Below are 16,419 nucleotides of genomic sequence, written 5' to 3' on the forward strand. Positions count from 1 at the left end.
TGCCCATACAAATGTTTTTTCCATTCCTGTAAGCAGAGCATTCATATTTTGGCAGAATAAAGAATCTCCACGCCAAAATAATTGAGAAGGATGCCATGATCAAGGTCCTTCAGCAGCGGTCACGGAAGGACCCTGGCAAAGCTGACAGCGCCAGCCTGCGACCGGCGCGGTCCGTGCCCTCCATCGCTGCTGCTGCAGGCGCGCATTCGCTCCAGACCTCGCTCACCAGCAACCAGATAGCTGAGGAGAGGAAGGAAGAAAAGCTCTGGAAGGGAAGCATAGGTGAGTTCTGCTTTTGCTTAAGATTTGGTTCATCCATAACTTCATGCTGATCCTTGTGCTTGAGCTTAGCCAAAGTGCCTTGGCACACATTGCCCTGACAGCTCATTTCCAGAGCAATTTCCATGGACAGAATATGTGTCCTTGTGCTTTAGTCAAAAACCAGTCATTTTTTAACCTTGCATTGTATCTTAATTACATTTTTGATCATATTAAATCATTCTGCGCTGATTATAGAAAGCCATAGTTGAGGGAAGACCTCCCACATACAAGCCCATAATGTTTGTAACTCTGTGGTAGTAAATAACAAATTTGGGCTACAAATAAAGCCTGAATAAAGTTAATCAAGAGGGTGAGCATCTCTTTGGCTAGCACAGTATGATGTGATGTGACAGATAAATGGGAAAATCAGTACAAGACTGCCTGTTGTTTGGGACCACATAGAATGGGGGGTGGAGGTGTGCAAGGCAGTGTCAGGAGTAAGTGCCACTGGGATGGGTGTGCAGAAGGGGAGGCAGGAAGGAGAAGCTGCTTTCAAAAAGCTGTTTTGTAGGAAGGTACCATATGGATGCCAGCAAAAGCAGCATCAAGGGGAAAAGCTAAGCCAAACGAAATGACTGGAGCCATACCCAGCATCTTGTAGCTCCAGGGTGGGACAGGGAACAGCACATGCATTTGACCGGGATATGACTGACCTCTATGTGTTTGCAGGGCTGCTCTTGGGAAAGGAGCACCATGACCACCCATCAGGCCCCTCTCTGCCTCCGCCTCTGCCCTCCTTGTCTTGCATGCCCGTCCCGGTGCCGGCAGCCTCCCACGCAAAGACAGGCAGCAAAGACAGCAGCACACAGACGGACAAAAGCGCTGAGCTCTTCTGGCCTGCCACCGCCTCCTTCCCCGGCCGGGGACGCCTGGCTACCACCCCATCACACAGCCCAGCCCCGCGGCCCCTGGGGACACGAGTGGCCAGCGAGAAACTGGGTGAGCTCTGCCAGATCCACGTCAGTGCAAAATGTCAGCGCCCCCGGGGCTATCAGCAATCCCCAGAGACACATCAGTATTCATGGGGGCAAGGTGTGGGTATGTGATGCTGGCACAGTTTGTAAGGTATGGTGGAGGTTTCTCCAGGGAAACTAAAATTGTAGAGAGAGAACTTTCTAAGGCTGCCCAGAGTGGCTTTGCAGAGCTTTGTGCTTGGCAGCTTCTGTAAAGCTCCGTTTGTTTGTGGCAGGCTAGATATTTATGCTGCTACGTATAAAATTGTAGCATTTCACACCTTGAAAACACTCCACACCTGCTCACATACTCAAACTCTTCTCTGTTTTTTCAACTGAAACCGTGGTTGGTTAAAACACCATTTTCTCCCTAATTTTTAAAGGAAAAAATTTAAAGGAGAGCTGGGGGAGAATAGTAAGGAGAAAGTGGAGATCTTTTTTTTAGGAGGGATGAAGAAGTACAATTTTAATTATTTTTGAAAGGTGGAAACTGCTGGTTTGCAGCCCTAGCAAAGGAGACACTTATGCGCATTATTTTGAAAAAGCCTGTTTCTTACACATTCATCTCCTCTCAAAAGCAAGTTTTCCCTCTAAAAACATGCTATGTATCATTAAAAGGGCTGACTATCACAGAACTATATGGTCTTTAGCATTCCTTCCAACCCAGACTGTTCTGTGGATTTAGCTAAAGAGGCTCTTTGGTGTGTATCTCTTAAATACCATCTCAGGGTCTGTGCACACTTACACACCTGCTCTCATTGTGCAGGGAATTCAGCATCACACATTCTTAGTGTCCTGAACAAATATGGCTTTCAGTATGTAGGATGTACAGGTAATACATGCCCCACCTTCAAGGAATGAGTTGGTATTTGCTTTGAACAACTTGGACTGAAGACTAACTTTCCCTTCTTTCCATTGCAGAGAACTCCAGCCACGGGAAGCTTCCTGACAGCAAAGGCAGAGTGAGCAGTCTGCTCCACAAGCCTGAGTTTCCAGATACAGACATGATGGAAGTCCTCATCTGAGCAGAGGACAGCATCTCTGGGGTTTTGTGTGTGTACAGCCAGGCCCAAGATGGTCCTCGGTGTGCCAACCTTGAAAACTAACCCTGAGAGTTTGAAAAAAGACAAAGTTTATTCCAAAATTGAAGCTAGAGTCTGATACGTTGAGACTTTTCACCAGGCGAGAAGTCAAGAGCACTGAAGAGGAGTGATGAAATGAACTTCTGACATTTTCTGAATAGAAAGGGTCATTGAAAATGGAAAGTGGTATGAGAAGGGGAGTGTTGAGGAAAAAGGAAACTGTGTTTTCTGACATACAGAGAAAGTAGTGAAGTTACAGGCTGGTTGCACGCTGCTGCTCTGTTTTCCTGCCTCTGCAACCAGGACAGGGAGTGAAATCCTGTCTCTTTGGAGGCCAGAGAAAGTTTCTGAATAATCCAGGAAAAACTTGCATCTTCCTCAGTATCAATGCATTTCTCAAAGGTTTCAGTCTCAAAAATTTCACTTCTTAATTTTTGTGAATAATTGGTCTGTAGATGTACACGGCAGGTTCTTGTAAGTATTTGTTTGAAGTGGCATTGGTGTGGCTTTCCTGGGCAGGCAGGTCAGGTGCCTCTTTCCTGGCTGGACAAGTGTTTCTCTTGGAGCTGAATTTACAGTACAAATATTCATGTCTTGCAACCTCAGAGCTTGCTGAGACTTCTTTTTTTGATAGGAGCAGTTGTTGGCTGGAATTCTCCTGGTGGATGAATGTAGAAGGGGGAGGGGGGCCCTGCTGAAGCTAACCCTGTTGTAACCACAGGAGAGTTTCAGGAGGGAAAGTTGGGGGAGGATCCCTAAAGGGCTGTGCATTATAGAGTTCCTTCAGAGGGGAGCTGCATGGGTTTGTTTTTAGAGGAGTTAAGCTGGGTTCGTATGTGAGATCAGAAGATACCTCTTTCTGGGCACTGGTTCATATTTGAAGAATCAGTTTATTTGTGGTAAGAACGAGATCTTTCCTTACTTTCAATTCTTATAGCCAAATCCTAGCTTCTTTGAGCATACAAACCTGCTGTTCAAGCTGATGTGGGGCAAGACATTAAGGAGTGCAGGAGCAGGCAGGGAAGGGTTTAACTGCAGAGCAGTACGTGAGCATCGTGTGTTTTCTGTGCTGAGCTGCGGTTTCTTTACCTTATTTTACCCAGGGTGGAACATTTCTTATTTTCAGCTTTGTCTCTGAATTCAGTAACAGGCAGCCAGCTCACCCACTATGTTACTCGTGGCTTACCGTGCACTGCACATGCTGATGGGGAAATTTTCCTCTGTGAGGCATTTCTGTGTTGGCTTTGCAGTTCCTGAGCCTTGTGGTGCACTTTAAGGAGAGCTTGGCTTTTGGAAAAGGAGCGATGGGATCTAATGTGAAGCTGCCCAGAGTGGAAAAGTGATGGGTGCTAGAAGTAATCGTGCACTCAGGGCTGGCTCGAGGTCACCCCTTCCCACAGGTGACAAATCAGAGCCCTTGACTGTTGAGAACACCAGGCATTTTAAACTCTGCTTTCGCCAAAAACTGAAGTCCTTGTGAACTCAAAGCCTTCACAGGCCAGAGCCTTGTGCTCATTACTGCCTGGCTGATACCTTTTATTTTTAAAAAGAGCAAAATTGCTATGTTAAAGCTATGCACTTATTTTTGCGTGTACCTAGAATTAGATGTATGTTCTTGTCACCCTCTTTCTGAGTTTCGCACTTGTTAAACAAAGTAGTGGTAGGTAGGTTGTGCAGGAAGCAAACTGTGTGTTTCAAGTATTAGCAGCTTTGCGTTGTGAAACCAAAGGTGTAAAACCCTTAGAAATGTTATGCAGCTTAATATATGCCGTGTAAGATATTTTTTTTTTTCTTTAAAGTTAATTTAAACGTTGTAATTGTTTGCATAAAAGCCGGGACCGCGTGTGACATCACCACTGACCCACTTTTGTGGCCCTTCCTCAAGCGTCTGTGGTAGGAATGGGGCAGGAGAAAGACAAATCAAGGGAATACAAGTAAAATGTTGCTGAATTTTTAATTGCATCACTTTTTATCTAAGAAATAAGGATGCCCAGGTGTTTGGAAGTCGCTAGGCATTTTGTTACCAGCTGTAATATTTCTTTTGCTGGAACTCTTCAGTAAGTTGTGTGCAGGCAGACAGTGAGGCATCCAGGAGAAACAGTGCTGGATCAGCATGGATCAGCTCTCAGTTATGTTTGGTAGTGGTTCAGCTCGATTTCTCCAAGTCAGCTAGAGCACAGCACTCCTCCTTGGGGAGATCACAGTCTCCCCAGTTTCTGCTATCCAAAGCTGGCTTTACACTTGATACTGCCCCAGATTCATGGTCACATATCAGAAATTGTTAGAGACAGTGTGTGGGTAACTCTCGTTGTAGGCAACAGCTCAAATAAACCAAATTCTCACCAATTGTGCTGAACTCAAGAGATGTTAGTTTTCCTGGAGGGAAGGTCTGGAGGAGTGGTGTCTCCTTCCAGCCCAAGCACTAGCGGGACTTGAATGGAGTACTACTGCCATATGTCAGCCCCGCTGAGCAGAGCGGCCCAGCTCCGTTTGTGCTGGCTTTCCCAGCTCTTTGAACTGTTTTGTGTTTTTGGGAAACTGTGCTGTAGCCATTCCAGGTGATGTCAGTGGTAACTAGTTGTAAAATACTGTCATTTTTTATTGTTGTTGGTTGTATAGAGATGTTTGTGTACAGTGTTTTACAGCTGGAGGGTTATTTGTACATAGAGGGGGAAATGAAGGATGTTATGTGTCACCCCCAGCAAATGTTGATATTGTTGGTCAGCCAAAGATTTCTTATTCTTTGCTGTTTAAATTTGTGCCTTACTATTGTAGATAATAAATGTATAAACATGTTTATTTTCTCACTTTTCCAGTGTGAATACATTCAGTCCTCTGGAAGAAAGGACTTTAAAAAAAACTTTAGGATTTTTTTGCAAACAATGTGCTAAGACTAAGAGGGGATACTTCAGGGACTTTTAAGGTTGCATCTTCTCCATTTTTCACAGGTGTTAATGAAAGGCCCCACAGCAGGTGACACCAGTAAGTGTATGCGGGATGAAATCCTCCTCAAGGCAGAGGATCAAACTGGGCACTTGCCCAAGCAAGAAGATCATGATTTTAGAGGTGATCAAGAAGAGATATGATTTTAGTGAGATTGTCTTCACTGGAAGGAAATGAGAGGGGAAACTTAATGAGATACTTTGGTGAAGATATGAATATTTTTTTAGCCCTATGTTCCTACTAAGCATAGAACTCCCACTGATTTTTTTTTTTCTTGCGGGTCTGGGGCTTCTTTATTTGACAGATGTTGGATCAGTGTGAGTGAGGTACCTAAATATCTTTTATATGTAGATGTTCTTGAATTATATACTGTGCTCAGTAAGGAATAAAGATCAGATCCCATTTCATGCCATAGTGCTGGCAAGGGAAATGCTCCAGCTTGGTGGAAATATTGTTCCTATGTTTGTTTATGCAACTGAAATAAATGGGGGGAAGGGAGCAAAAGTGAGCCAAGAGCCTGGCTCTGAGTTAGGAAGGTTTGCTCAGCAGGCTCTCACATGCTCTTGAAAGTGTCTGTTAAAAATTTCCTGAATCAGGTCCCAGGGAGCTGCAGGCATGAAAGGCATGAATGCCACTAAGGGCCTCTCTCTCCTGTGAATTCTCTGCCTGTCCCAACCTTATCTCCCCAGATCCTTGCACATACTAAAAGAACTAATCTGTCCTGAGCAGGAGTGTGTCAGCAAAGATCCAGGGGGTTGCAGGAGAGTGAGGAGAAGTTTGCTTGACCCAGATCCCAGCACTGCATGTTCCTCATGCAAGCACAGGTCGGCCTGACCCATTTGATCACTCCATCTTCAAGATATGGCAGCTGGCAGTATTTTTTGTGCCAAGAACAAAAGTTTGGTGATTGCGGGGACTGTGGCTTTTTTACTTCCTTCAAGTCAAGTTTTCACAGTAAAATTTGGCATATATCTTGTTTTTCAAAGCCATGGAAGAAAAGGAAACTAACAGAGGCCAAACCAATATTAGGATGGGAAACGCCTCATGGCCAGCTGTGTTCAGGTATAACAAGGAGGGGGCTTATTCCACTTTTGGGTTGGGTCTTCACCACAGACACTCTGGCCAAAAAACAAAATGTCACAGTAACATTGTCTGCAGGTGAAATATATTTTGCATATTAATGTCAGGAATAAATATGCAAAGAAGCAAACTTCCAGAGTCAGTTTGTTTAAACATTAAAGTCCATTATTCCAAAAGTAAGTAACAGACCTGCATCATGTAAAGAAAGAGCTCAGAAGAGCTAAAAATATTAGCAAGACTGCTAATTTAGAAGCATTCAAAAATCTAGTCCCATCCAAAATAACAAGACCTTTTCAGGAGTCACTTGGATTCAGTGCACCGTGCAGCTGTGTCATCTCTTCTATGCTGGTTTGTTATCATTTTCAGGGCTTTTCTCCTCCCAAAGTTTGAGAGGGGCAAACATACAAACAGCAGTGAGGTGCATTCTTGGGGAAAAGCTGTGATTTCAGACATCTTTAAATACCCTCTGGGTCTGGACTTAAAGTACATTGCAGTGAAACACCAAAAGTTCAGATCTCACTCTGGCAGGAAGGATGCTGCCAGGATCCTGCTTGTCATCAGGATCCCCAGTCTGGGGTCTGGATGCAATCCAACAAACCGGGCTGGTCTTGAGCACCCCGCTGTGTTCCTCGAGCACTCTGGGTCAGCTAAGTCAGCCTGAAGGTAGTGACCCCTGCTCTGCAAACCACAGCAAGTGGGGAAAACAGGGCACAATGTCCACAGTGCAGTCCACCTGAGAGAGGGGTAAAAACACCAGCAGCTGTCATTGTGCCGCTGTGATTAATGTTCATCCAGACCTTAAGCTGCGGCTTCGAAGCCTTGTAAAACCAAACACAAGTGCCCAGCATTCCTGAGCTATAAAAGGCCCAGGAATTCATTGACTCGAGGTATGAAGACCACAAGCTATTTTCTTTCATACCGAGCACTTCAGCTTTAGATGAACAAAATATCAGTGTGCATATTTTCCAGAGTAACCCTGCATGGCCCTGCTGCAGTCCAGAACTCAGTCCTGTGCCAGTGCCCTGCGGTCTGACACAAAGCAGGACAGCAATTAAGAGAAGAGAACCAGGTCTGTGTTGGCCCCCATCCTGTGAAAGGCTGAAAACCTGCAGCAAAGTTTGGTGCTGAAAGGGACCTTTTTTTCCTGGTGCCACATAACGAGGCAGCGATGGAGCTTTTGGCAAGCTAAAAGTTGGACGATAGCAGCAGGCCGTACTACCTGGCCTGACCATTGTGGTGGCCTCTCCAGCTGCTTGGTGGACTCTTTGACTCCTTGTTCATGGCTCCCCTGGTGCCTGGGTGCCCTGGGAGCACCCTCAGTCCCCTACAGAAGCAGGCTAGACAACCACTGACCCTCCAGGCATGTGAAGCTTCCTCCAGGACAGCTGGGCTCAGAATGAGAAGAGGGGATGGTGATGGCAGCCGACATCCCTCTGCTGGTCCCTGGTTTGGGCCTTGATCAGCCCAGGTAGGAAAAATCCTGCTGGGAGGAAGCTCCAGGAGGGAGAAGGGTGTTGTAAGGTGTGGGGAGGTGGAGGTCCTCTTGCTTGGCCAGTTACTTGGGGCATTTTTAAGATTAACCTTTCTGGTAGGCTTGCTATTAAAACTGCAGTGCAATTTGGTGTGCAAAAAAATTGCTGCTTGGTGTCAATCCCATCTGAATTCATAGAAGGAGCCTTAAAGACCACATGTAGTTCCAAGACCCCTGCCCTGGGCAGTGACTCCTTCTGTGAGACTAAGTTGCTCAAAGCCCCATCCAACCTGGCCTTGAAGGTTTCCAGGAACAGGGCATCTGCAACTTCTCTGGGCAGCCTGTGCCACTGTCTCACCACCCTCACAGTGCAGAATTTCTTCCTTATCTCCAATCTAAACTTTTCTTCTTTAAAACTGTTACCCCTTGTCCCATCACTACATGTCCTTGTAAAAACTCCCTCTCTGGCTTTTTCTTGTAGCATCCCTCTTGTAGCTCTGGCTTTCATCCTCTCAGTGCACATCCTACCCTGCTCTCCTGCAGCCTCTCACTCTGCTGCCTCCAGCACCTTTTTCCAGCTCAACCCTGCCAGAAGCAGGCAGTGAAAGCCCAGGCTGTTGGGTTCTCATGTGCCACCAGTTTTACTGTTCAGTTTTAGGAGTGAACAGCTTAAGAGGTATGAGCTGCCCTCATCTAGATGCTTGTACAGTGCCTTGCACAGTGGGGCTGTGTGTGGTAGCCCCAAATCATACTCAAGCTGTAAATAAGGATATTTGCTGGCGATTATTATTATCTGCATGCCAGCTCTATGCACCTCTGCTTTTAAAATGAAATCATTGTACACATTCCTCAAGCCTGAATCTGGTGCACAGGTCAGAGCCCTTTCAGTTAAGGTGTTAAATAATGCCTTATCCCCACCCCAGGGCTTTTTTTAGATGGCTGAGCCTTTCTTTTCAGATGCCATGAGTGCCTTATCGTGTTACCCAGATGGCTGTGTGTGCTGGCTCTTCTGCCTGCAGGGCTCTGAAGCCTCACCCGACCCCGAACAGGACTGCAGCACCAGCCTGCACATCCCTGTCCCCATCCACCACTCCTGTGCCAATCTCCAGCAGTCATGGGCCAGCTCCTGGGCACAGCCACCTGGCACAAGGCGTCTGCGTGGGAACCACTCCCTCTGCTGGCTCATCCTGCCTGCTCTTTCCTGGTGCTGAAACTGGGAAGGCTCTGGGATGGGGGTTTTGGTCTGTAGGGTGAGTCCAGCATGGGATGATGACGCTAATACCAGCAGTATTATAGTTACAGTAATTATAGTAGCAGCAGTAGTAGGTGAAGAGAGAGAGCAAGCAGAATAAGACTAAGCCAGACTAGGAAGGACTTGATCTAGTTGAAGATGTCTGCTGTCATTGCATGGGGGTTGGACAAGAAGGCCTTCAAAAATCCATTGCAATCCAAACCATCCTATAAGGCCATAAATAAAAAATAAGAATACGAATCAGAAAAAGAAAATAAGATAAACAGGAATAGGAATAAGCACAATAAAAAATTTGGTTCATTACAGGGAACAATAAAATTAAGAAGAGAAGAGGAAGGAGAACAAGGAGGAGAAAATTAAATCTGGTCACCTCTAGTGGCAGAAGAAAGTTTGAGTACAAAGAATTTGATTCTAGAGTGAGCTAGACTTTCATGCTAAGGGAAATATTTCTGTTATCCCCCAGTGACTCCTGGCTGTGGCCAGGCCTGTTCAAATGCAGACCTTTCCAGGTAAAAAAGCTCGACCTATGCACAAGGCTTTGAGCTTGCACAAGAAAAAGGGATTGAGTGATCAAGGGAACTGGGCCTGCATTTGAAAACTAGTTTATTACATAGCCCCTGGGTGTGAAAGTTCTCTGTGCATCATCCAGTTGAACTGTTCGGACCCAAAACAGCTACCACAGACCAGGTTCATTTCAGCTTTAGAGAGGAATTTCAGACACCCCTTTAGAGCAAATATTTCCCAGCACTCGACAGCCTTCACCTCACACATGTCAGCTTTCTCCTTGGATCTTTTACCAGCAGCAAGATTTCTCCCATGTGAAAAACATGCTTGAAGTTCTAAGTAGAAGAGACTTTTCTGAAAGCAGGAGCTGTCTCTCAGCTCGCTGGAGAGAGGAAAGCCATGTCGAGGCCCCCTTCAGGAGCAGCTCCAGAGCTGCACTGTGCTAGGCATTTGTTGGTGGGGCATGCCCTGGGTCCCAGAGGCCCCAGCAGCCCTGTGGTATCATCATATGCAAAAACCATGACCCATGGCTAGTCCCTCCTGATCCCAGCAGAGCTGGCACAGAATGGTGCTGCAGCCCAGGACCGCCTGGGCACTGGCCAGCAGCTGGGAATCCCTTTGGCCATCTCCTCCTCACCCCAGCAGCTCCATGTGTCCCTTGTGGGGGACCATCAGGAAAGTACCACGGAGTCTGCATCCATCACTGAAGTAATTTATGTGGACTATTTTGCTGGATGCATCAAAGTTTTCCCTTAGCAGAGCGCCGTAGAAAGGGAGAATTGGCAGGGACACACACCACTGTGCATTGTTTGTTGGGCAGCGTGGGATGTTAGAGGGCAGAAATATTGGCCTACTGAATGTTGGATGAAAAAATCCCAAAAGGACCAGGCCCTGGACTCACTCCCCCCTTTCCGGAAGCTGCTTTTGCTGAAGACCCAGTGCTTGTCCCACTGTGTCCTTCATGCTCCCACTCCACTGTCCCCAGTGTCTCCACTCTGTTTCTGCTGCATCGGCCAAGAAGACTTGTGGAGAGTTTTCAGCTTCCTGACAAATCTCTTTTCTTGGGAAGAGCAGTTTCTGCGCTAGTCCATAATGGTGCCATTCAGTATCACAGCACCCCTCCTATGCCCATCTTGCCACCTCAGATTTGGAGCTGGTATTCTCCAACACTCAGTTATTCGCTGTTCCTGCAGCTGCCAGGGGTGGCTCATCCTACCAGACTCCCTGCACTTGGCAGGAAAATACATAGCTGACTCTAAGGTTGTCCAGGATATTTTAAAAAAACTCTTTGCTTTAACTGTATTTCAAAAAAAAAAAAAAAAAAAAAAAGACGACTTCAGGGTACTTAGAAACATCTTGATCTTTCTCTCCCATTTACAACAGCAAGGACCAAGACTAACCACCACAGCAGCAGTATAACACTGGGATAAAACCAGAGCCATAGCACTGGTTTTTTGAGCATTCTAGGTCAGAAATTAGAGTTTAAAATCTTCCAGCTCCCTTTCAGATGGCTCCTAACTGACCACAATCTCAGACATTGCTCAGCATTTTCCCGCAGACACCAAATCCTTTGGAAAACCTGAAGTGGTTGTCAAAAGAGCAACTATCTGTGCTGAGTCTGGAACTCATTCTTGGGGGCAGCTGAAACAAGCGCTGCTGAGCTCTGGAGAGCACACAAAGAGTCCACCTGGTCCCACTTAATGAGTTATCACCTCTTTGCCTAAAGCACTGCCGGAGTGGGAAGAGCTCCTTTCTGTCCTTGTTACTCTGCTCATCTTTCCTGCTTATCCATCACACTCCTGCTGATCTATTCCCTATAGATCTCGAGATCTATTCCCTTTACTTGATTTCACCATTTTATTATCTTTTTTCTGCATCTGCCAGTTCTGCACTGTGTTTCCCTCCAGCTGAGTGCAGTCCAAACACCCTCCAGGTGTTCTGTGAAATCCCTCCTCACATTCCCTTGTACCAAGGCACTTTGTGGCATCTCTCCATTTTCTTGCAACACACTCACTCCAGTTCTCAGATTTGATACTCTTGGCAAAGAGTAATTACTGGGGGGAAAAAAGGGATGAAATTAAGTAACAAACCCACTCCAAACCAACAACTGCTGAAGAGGAGCCAGCAAGGCTAAGGAGTAAGGAATGGAGAAACTTTATCCATGCATGCTCCCATTTGCAATCAGCAATTGCTAGTAGCTTTCTATTAAAAAGAAGAGTAAAATTAAAAATATTTCTGATACATACATACAAAATATTGACTTTGAAAATGTGGAATTTTAATGAAATCTTCATGCCAAAGATATCCTCCCTCTGGATCCAGACATGCTCTCATGCTCTGCAGCTACAGCTGAGCAAAGAGACACCTCAGGAGCCAAAGGCATGTCCCACACTCCATCCTCCTGCAGGAGTCTGACCTGGCAAGTGTGAACTTCCCCAAGTGAGCAATGCTGAGCACTTCTCCTTCTATCCCCTGCCTCAAGCAATATTAACTCAGAGCTTCTGCATCTCTCTTGTCACCACCCATGGCTCTAAGGTGGGTCCTTGTCTTGCTCCAAGTAGTGCAGCACTGCAAGGGTAAACTACACCCTCTTCCATCAGGAACAGAGCTGGGATGCCAGCACCCTCCTCAGATCCAGGGTTGGGACTGCCAGAGTTTACATGCCTGAGCCACTCCCGTAAATTCACAAAAGCTGAAGCAGAGCCAAAACCCTGCCTCCCTCACATCTCAGAGCAGGACTAAAATCATTGCTTCATCCCTTTGCTTCATGCCCAACTCCATGAATATAACAAGTTCGGGAACACAAATCCATCAAGGGAAATAAAATCCAGGCCACCATCTTGGCTGCAAAGAGACTCCAGAGCCCTGGTTACACTCCCTGCTCTAATGCCCACATAACACCATCTGGCTTTTATTCTTTATTGGAACAAATGGTAGAAAGGGATATTACATAAAGAAGGACACTTATTTGCATTTTATTTATTTTTCAATTATTTGGTTCCAGAATTTTCTAAAATTATTCCTTCTTTCACTTGAAAAGAGGATGCACTGAAAGAGAGAATACACATTTTTAAAACCTGGAGTTTGGAAAGCAAGCATAAATTAAAATATGAAGTAGGCATAAAACAGCTGGAAATTTAAACATCTACGAATAATTTCTATAGTTCTCAGAAAACATGATTTATTGTTGTTACCATCAGCTTACCTATGCTCCAAATGAAATTAATCCAGCCCTCAAAGTTTCAAACTGCAAAGAAGTTCCAATGAAGTCTTACCTTCTAAAATAAATCATAATGCTGCACTACTCAAAACAAGTGTTGCAGTGAGAAATGTGATGAATCCATCTATTGCTAGGAGGAGTAATTGGGAACACAGTCCTTTCAGAGGTGCAAGTGACAGCTCTCATCACCAGAAGAAAGAAACCCAGCAGGATTCCAACTTCTTCCACTCTGTGTTTGGTGTTGACAACCTCTGTTGCTCCTGGTTTCACCACCAAGCCCAACGACCCATGTGCCACCAACTTCAACTGGGCAGCCCCAAAAAAAAGAGACCAGCCACAAGGGACCCCACCTGAAAGTAAGCAGACTAACTGGCAAATGCATCCTTCACCCTATCCAACTCAAATTCACAGCTTGTTCTCCCAGTGCAGAAGAAATAACCATTTTTCACTGGAGAAAGCCCAACTGCTTGAAATCGCATCCACTAGAAACAACTCAGAGAAATCAGAAATAGCCCAATTTCTGAACAGGAGTATTTCTGAGACAAGAGCTAGCTGGAGAGGCAGATTTGTAAGTAATGCAGATACCAAGGGTAGAGGAGATCAATACTCAGCATCCAAATACAGCTTTTTGTGGGACTGAAAACCCTGTTTTCATTCCACCCTTCACCCTGAGTGCTGAGCATTTAAGATCTTCAGAATACAGCCTGCTTTACGGCCTCCATTTCCATAAAACTTATCATAACAGATGCCCATTGGGATCTTTCAAATGATACTCTAGTATGCAATGTAGAAATAATCTTTTCCTATGCAGATGATACTGATTTCAACAGAGAGCAATCCGATTTCTCTGTTCCATTCTTTCACTCCTGCACAGTGCTTCTTCCCTCTACTTCAGAATGTATTTCTTAGGCTTGGTGGTAAACTGGGATTTGGATTAGGAGAAATAATTTGTTTAGATATACATGACCCTTCTCATCAGAGCTGCACTAGGCACATTAGAATTCCAAGCAATTTTGTGCTTGTTTTTTGATTTGTCTGGTTTTGTTTTTTAATGAAAGTTCTCCAACTGAAATGACAAGTTTTGGTAAAATCAGTGACATGAAGGTTCTGGTTCTGAGCTACTGGTCAGCTGCTACAAAGGGGAAAGAAAAACCTACTACACAACCCTTTGGTATATTCTGAACTAAAGCAATTCAAAAACTAGGCATAGTCACTATTTAATTTTAAATCCTTCTTCCCCACCAGACACAATATTATGGTCATTCTTACTTACATCCCATGATATATCAAGAAAACAAAGTCAAGTCTGAGATACAGAAAAGCCAACCTGTCTGACCTCAGTCCAAGGAGGAAAGCAGCACAATGGTAATATCTATCTGTGATTGAACAACGTAAGAATTCAATGTGGTTTTATTTTTTTATTTTTAATTAACTTCAAATGAGAGACTGGGTCATGTATGGAAACATTACTCTTCTTTCTGCTTATTCACAATTCAAAAAGAAGCTCAGAGAGGCCTTTCTTGGGAAACATGAATTTTCCAGATGTGCCCATATATGCTCTGCTTGCACTGTATCTTGGGACATACAGTGAGGTAGCAAGGCTGTACTTGCTTCTATTGCTAGATATGACGTGTCAATCTGCCTTGGTAAGGAAGATACAGCTGAACTCACAACAAAACTCACAAGAAGACTTTGTTTCCTTGGAAGAAGCGTCCCAAAATTTTTTTCCAAATAGGCATTGACAAAATTAGACAGGGAGTTTTGTTTTTGAATAACAAATTAAACCCCCTTCTAGAAGGTGACAGGAGATGGAATGACGACTTCCATGGATGTAAACATTTCTGTGGGTGTTTCCTTTCCCTCCTCCTGAATCTGTATCGCAGAGCACTATGCCATGAGAAAGAAAGAAAAGCAGAGAAGTGCCTACATGTGATTCTGACTTTCCTTAAAAAAACAAAAAAAGCTTCACACTCCAACTAGCCCTGCTGCAGATATGAATAAACACTTGAGTCTGAAGCACTTTCTGAGCATCAGCACATCCCTTCAAGAATTGAATCCTAGATTTCTTTGAAGTGAAACACTTGACGGCAACATCTCCCATGCATTTGATGCTTTGACCTTGTGTTCAGATCTCTCCTCCAGCATGTAAGACTTTCAGGTATTTGTAGTTGTAGAGAGAAATTCCCACCTCAGTGGGAATTGATACCTGCCTGGCTGAAAAAAGACACTGGGCTGTCACCACAGCAGGGACCAGCTGGGCTGCCCATGAGACACTCCAAGGGAAACAGAGCAAGTACCAGATCACCCCTGCCCCAGGATTTTACTTCAAACAAAATACAAGTGAGCAGAGAAACTGGAACTCACAAAAAAAGGTTTGGTTGGGTTTTTTAAAAAAAGAACTCCTTCCAAGCATTCATAGGATGCTTACCTAAAACAATGACAAATCCTGAAAAATGGAGATGGCAATCCTGATGGTTGCCCGTAGGAAGGAAAGCCTTCCTACGTAGTAGGAAGCCCGTAATATTTAGCCATCTACTCGAGGAAGACAAATAGACACTAAATGTTTTAGAACCCTGTATACACACAGCACAATTATTTCCAGCTGCAGGACTATCATTAGGCTTTATTCCACATACTATTAATCCCTTCAGAATTATAAAACATACTCCAAGAAAATTTTGAAAGACAAGGCTTTGTAAAAAACACCTTAGAAGTTTAACTGTTAGCCCCCATAGAAAATAGATTCTAGTTTTCAGTTGCTGTGCTACTCCAAAGGTAGCCATAAACAATAGGGAAACTGTTTATAAAGCAGATAGGCTTTGTCTACCAGTTACAGTAAGTTCAGGTGTTGCTTACAAAAACACAGGATTGAACAATCCTGATTGCCAGGAACTGCAAAATAATGCCTCCCTTGACATACTGAACATTAACTTTCTTCCACTTCACCTCCTGGAAAAAGTTGCCTTTGCAAGGTCCACTGTCCTTGTTGAAAGCTATTTGTCATACTGAACAGGGGTTCCTGGAAAAAAAAAATTCTGCTGAGAGCAGAGGTGTAGAATGTCAATCTGATTTTTTTTAAGAACTCACAGTCACACTGCAGTTTTACAAAACAAACTACCTCCTTATTTCTCCTAGATGCATGCAAAGAGCACAGCAGAAAATTAAACATCAATACAGCATCAATATTGAAAGCACTTTCCTGACCAAAAAAAAAAAAAACCACAGAGCACTTCAGATTTTCCAGTACTAGTAAAGGAAGTTCAGTAATTAATGATACAAAACCTACCAAAAATTATGATTTAATTGATTTAATTAGCATATTGTGTTGGTGTATTGCTGAGTCTTCAGACTGCAGGTCGGCTATCACTCTAGGAGGCTAAAATACAAAAGCTTTGAGGGAGAACATCAGAGATAGGACTTGCAAATTCTGTGGTGGAGTTGAGAAACAATGCCAACAAAAAACTTCAAATGAAGCTGCAGCCTGGAGCTCTAGAGTCCCTACAGATCTTTCTCCAGAACCTGCGAGGGAGGGAGCTACTGGGAGAAACGACCCAGCACAGCTTTGCATTATGCCTCAATTTAAGAAAGAGATG

The 16,419-nt window shown here is 44.5% G+C and overlaps 1 protein-coding gene across 1 annotated transcript in view; it reads left to right on the top strand.

Moving 5' to 3' along the window:
- The window catches only part of AMOTL1 (angiomotin like 1), a 55,653-nt gene extending 49,223 nt beyond the window's left edge, over nucleotides 1–6,430 (top strand). Inside the window, exons 11-13 of the mRNA XM_041417048.1 lie at nucleotides 56–282; nucleotides 991–1,260; nucleotides 2,196–6,430. Of these exons, the coding sequence (XP_041272982.1) occupies nucleotides 56–282; nucleotides 991–1,260; nucleotides 2,196–2,299 (601 nt within the window). The 3' untranslated portion in view covers nucleotides 2,300–6,430. The remainder of the gene's footprint in view (nucleotides 1–55; nucleotides 283–990; nucleotides 1,261–2,195) is intronic.
- The last annotated feature ends 9,989 nt before the right edge of the window (nucleotides 6,431–16,419 follow it).

Source organism: Onychostruthus taczanowskii, unplaced genomic scaffold (assembly GCF_017590055.1).
Source record: "Onychostruthus taczanowskii isolate IOZ18803 unplaced genomic scaffold, ASM1759005v1 scaffold54, whole genome shotgun sequence".
Lineage (NCBI taxonomy): Eukaryota > Metazoa > Chordata > Aves > Passeriformes > Passeridae > Onychostruthus > Onychostruthus taczanowskii.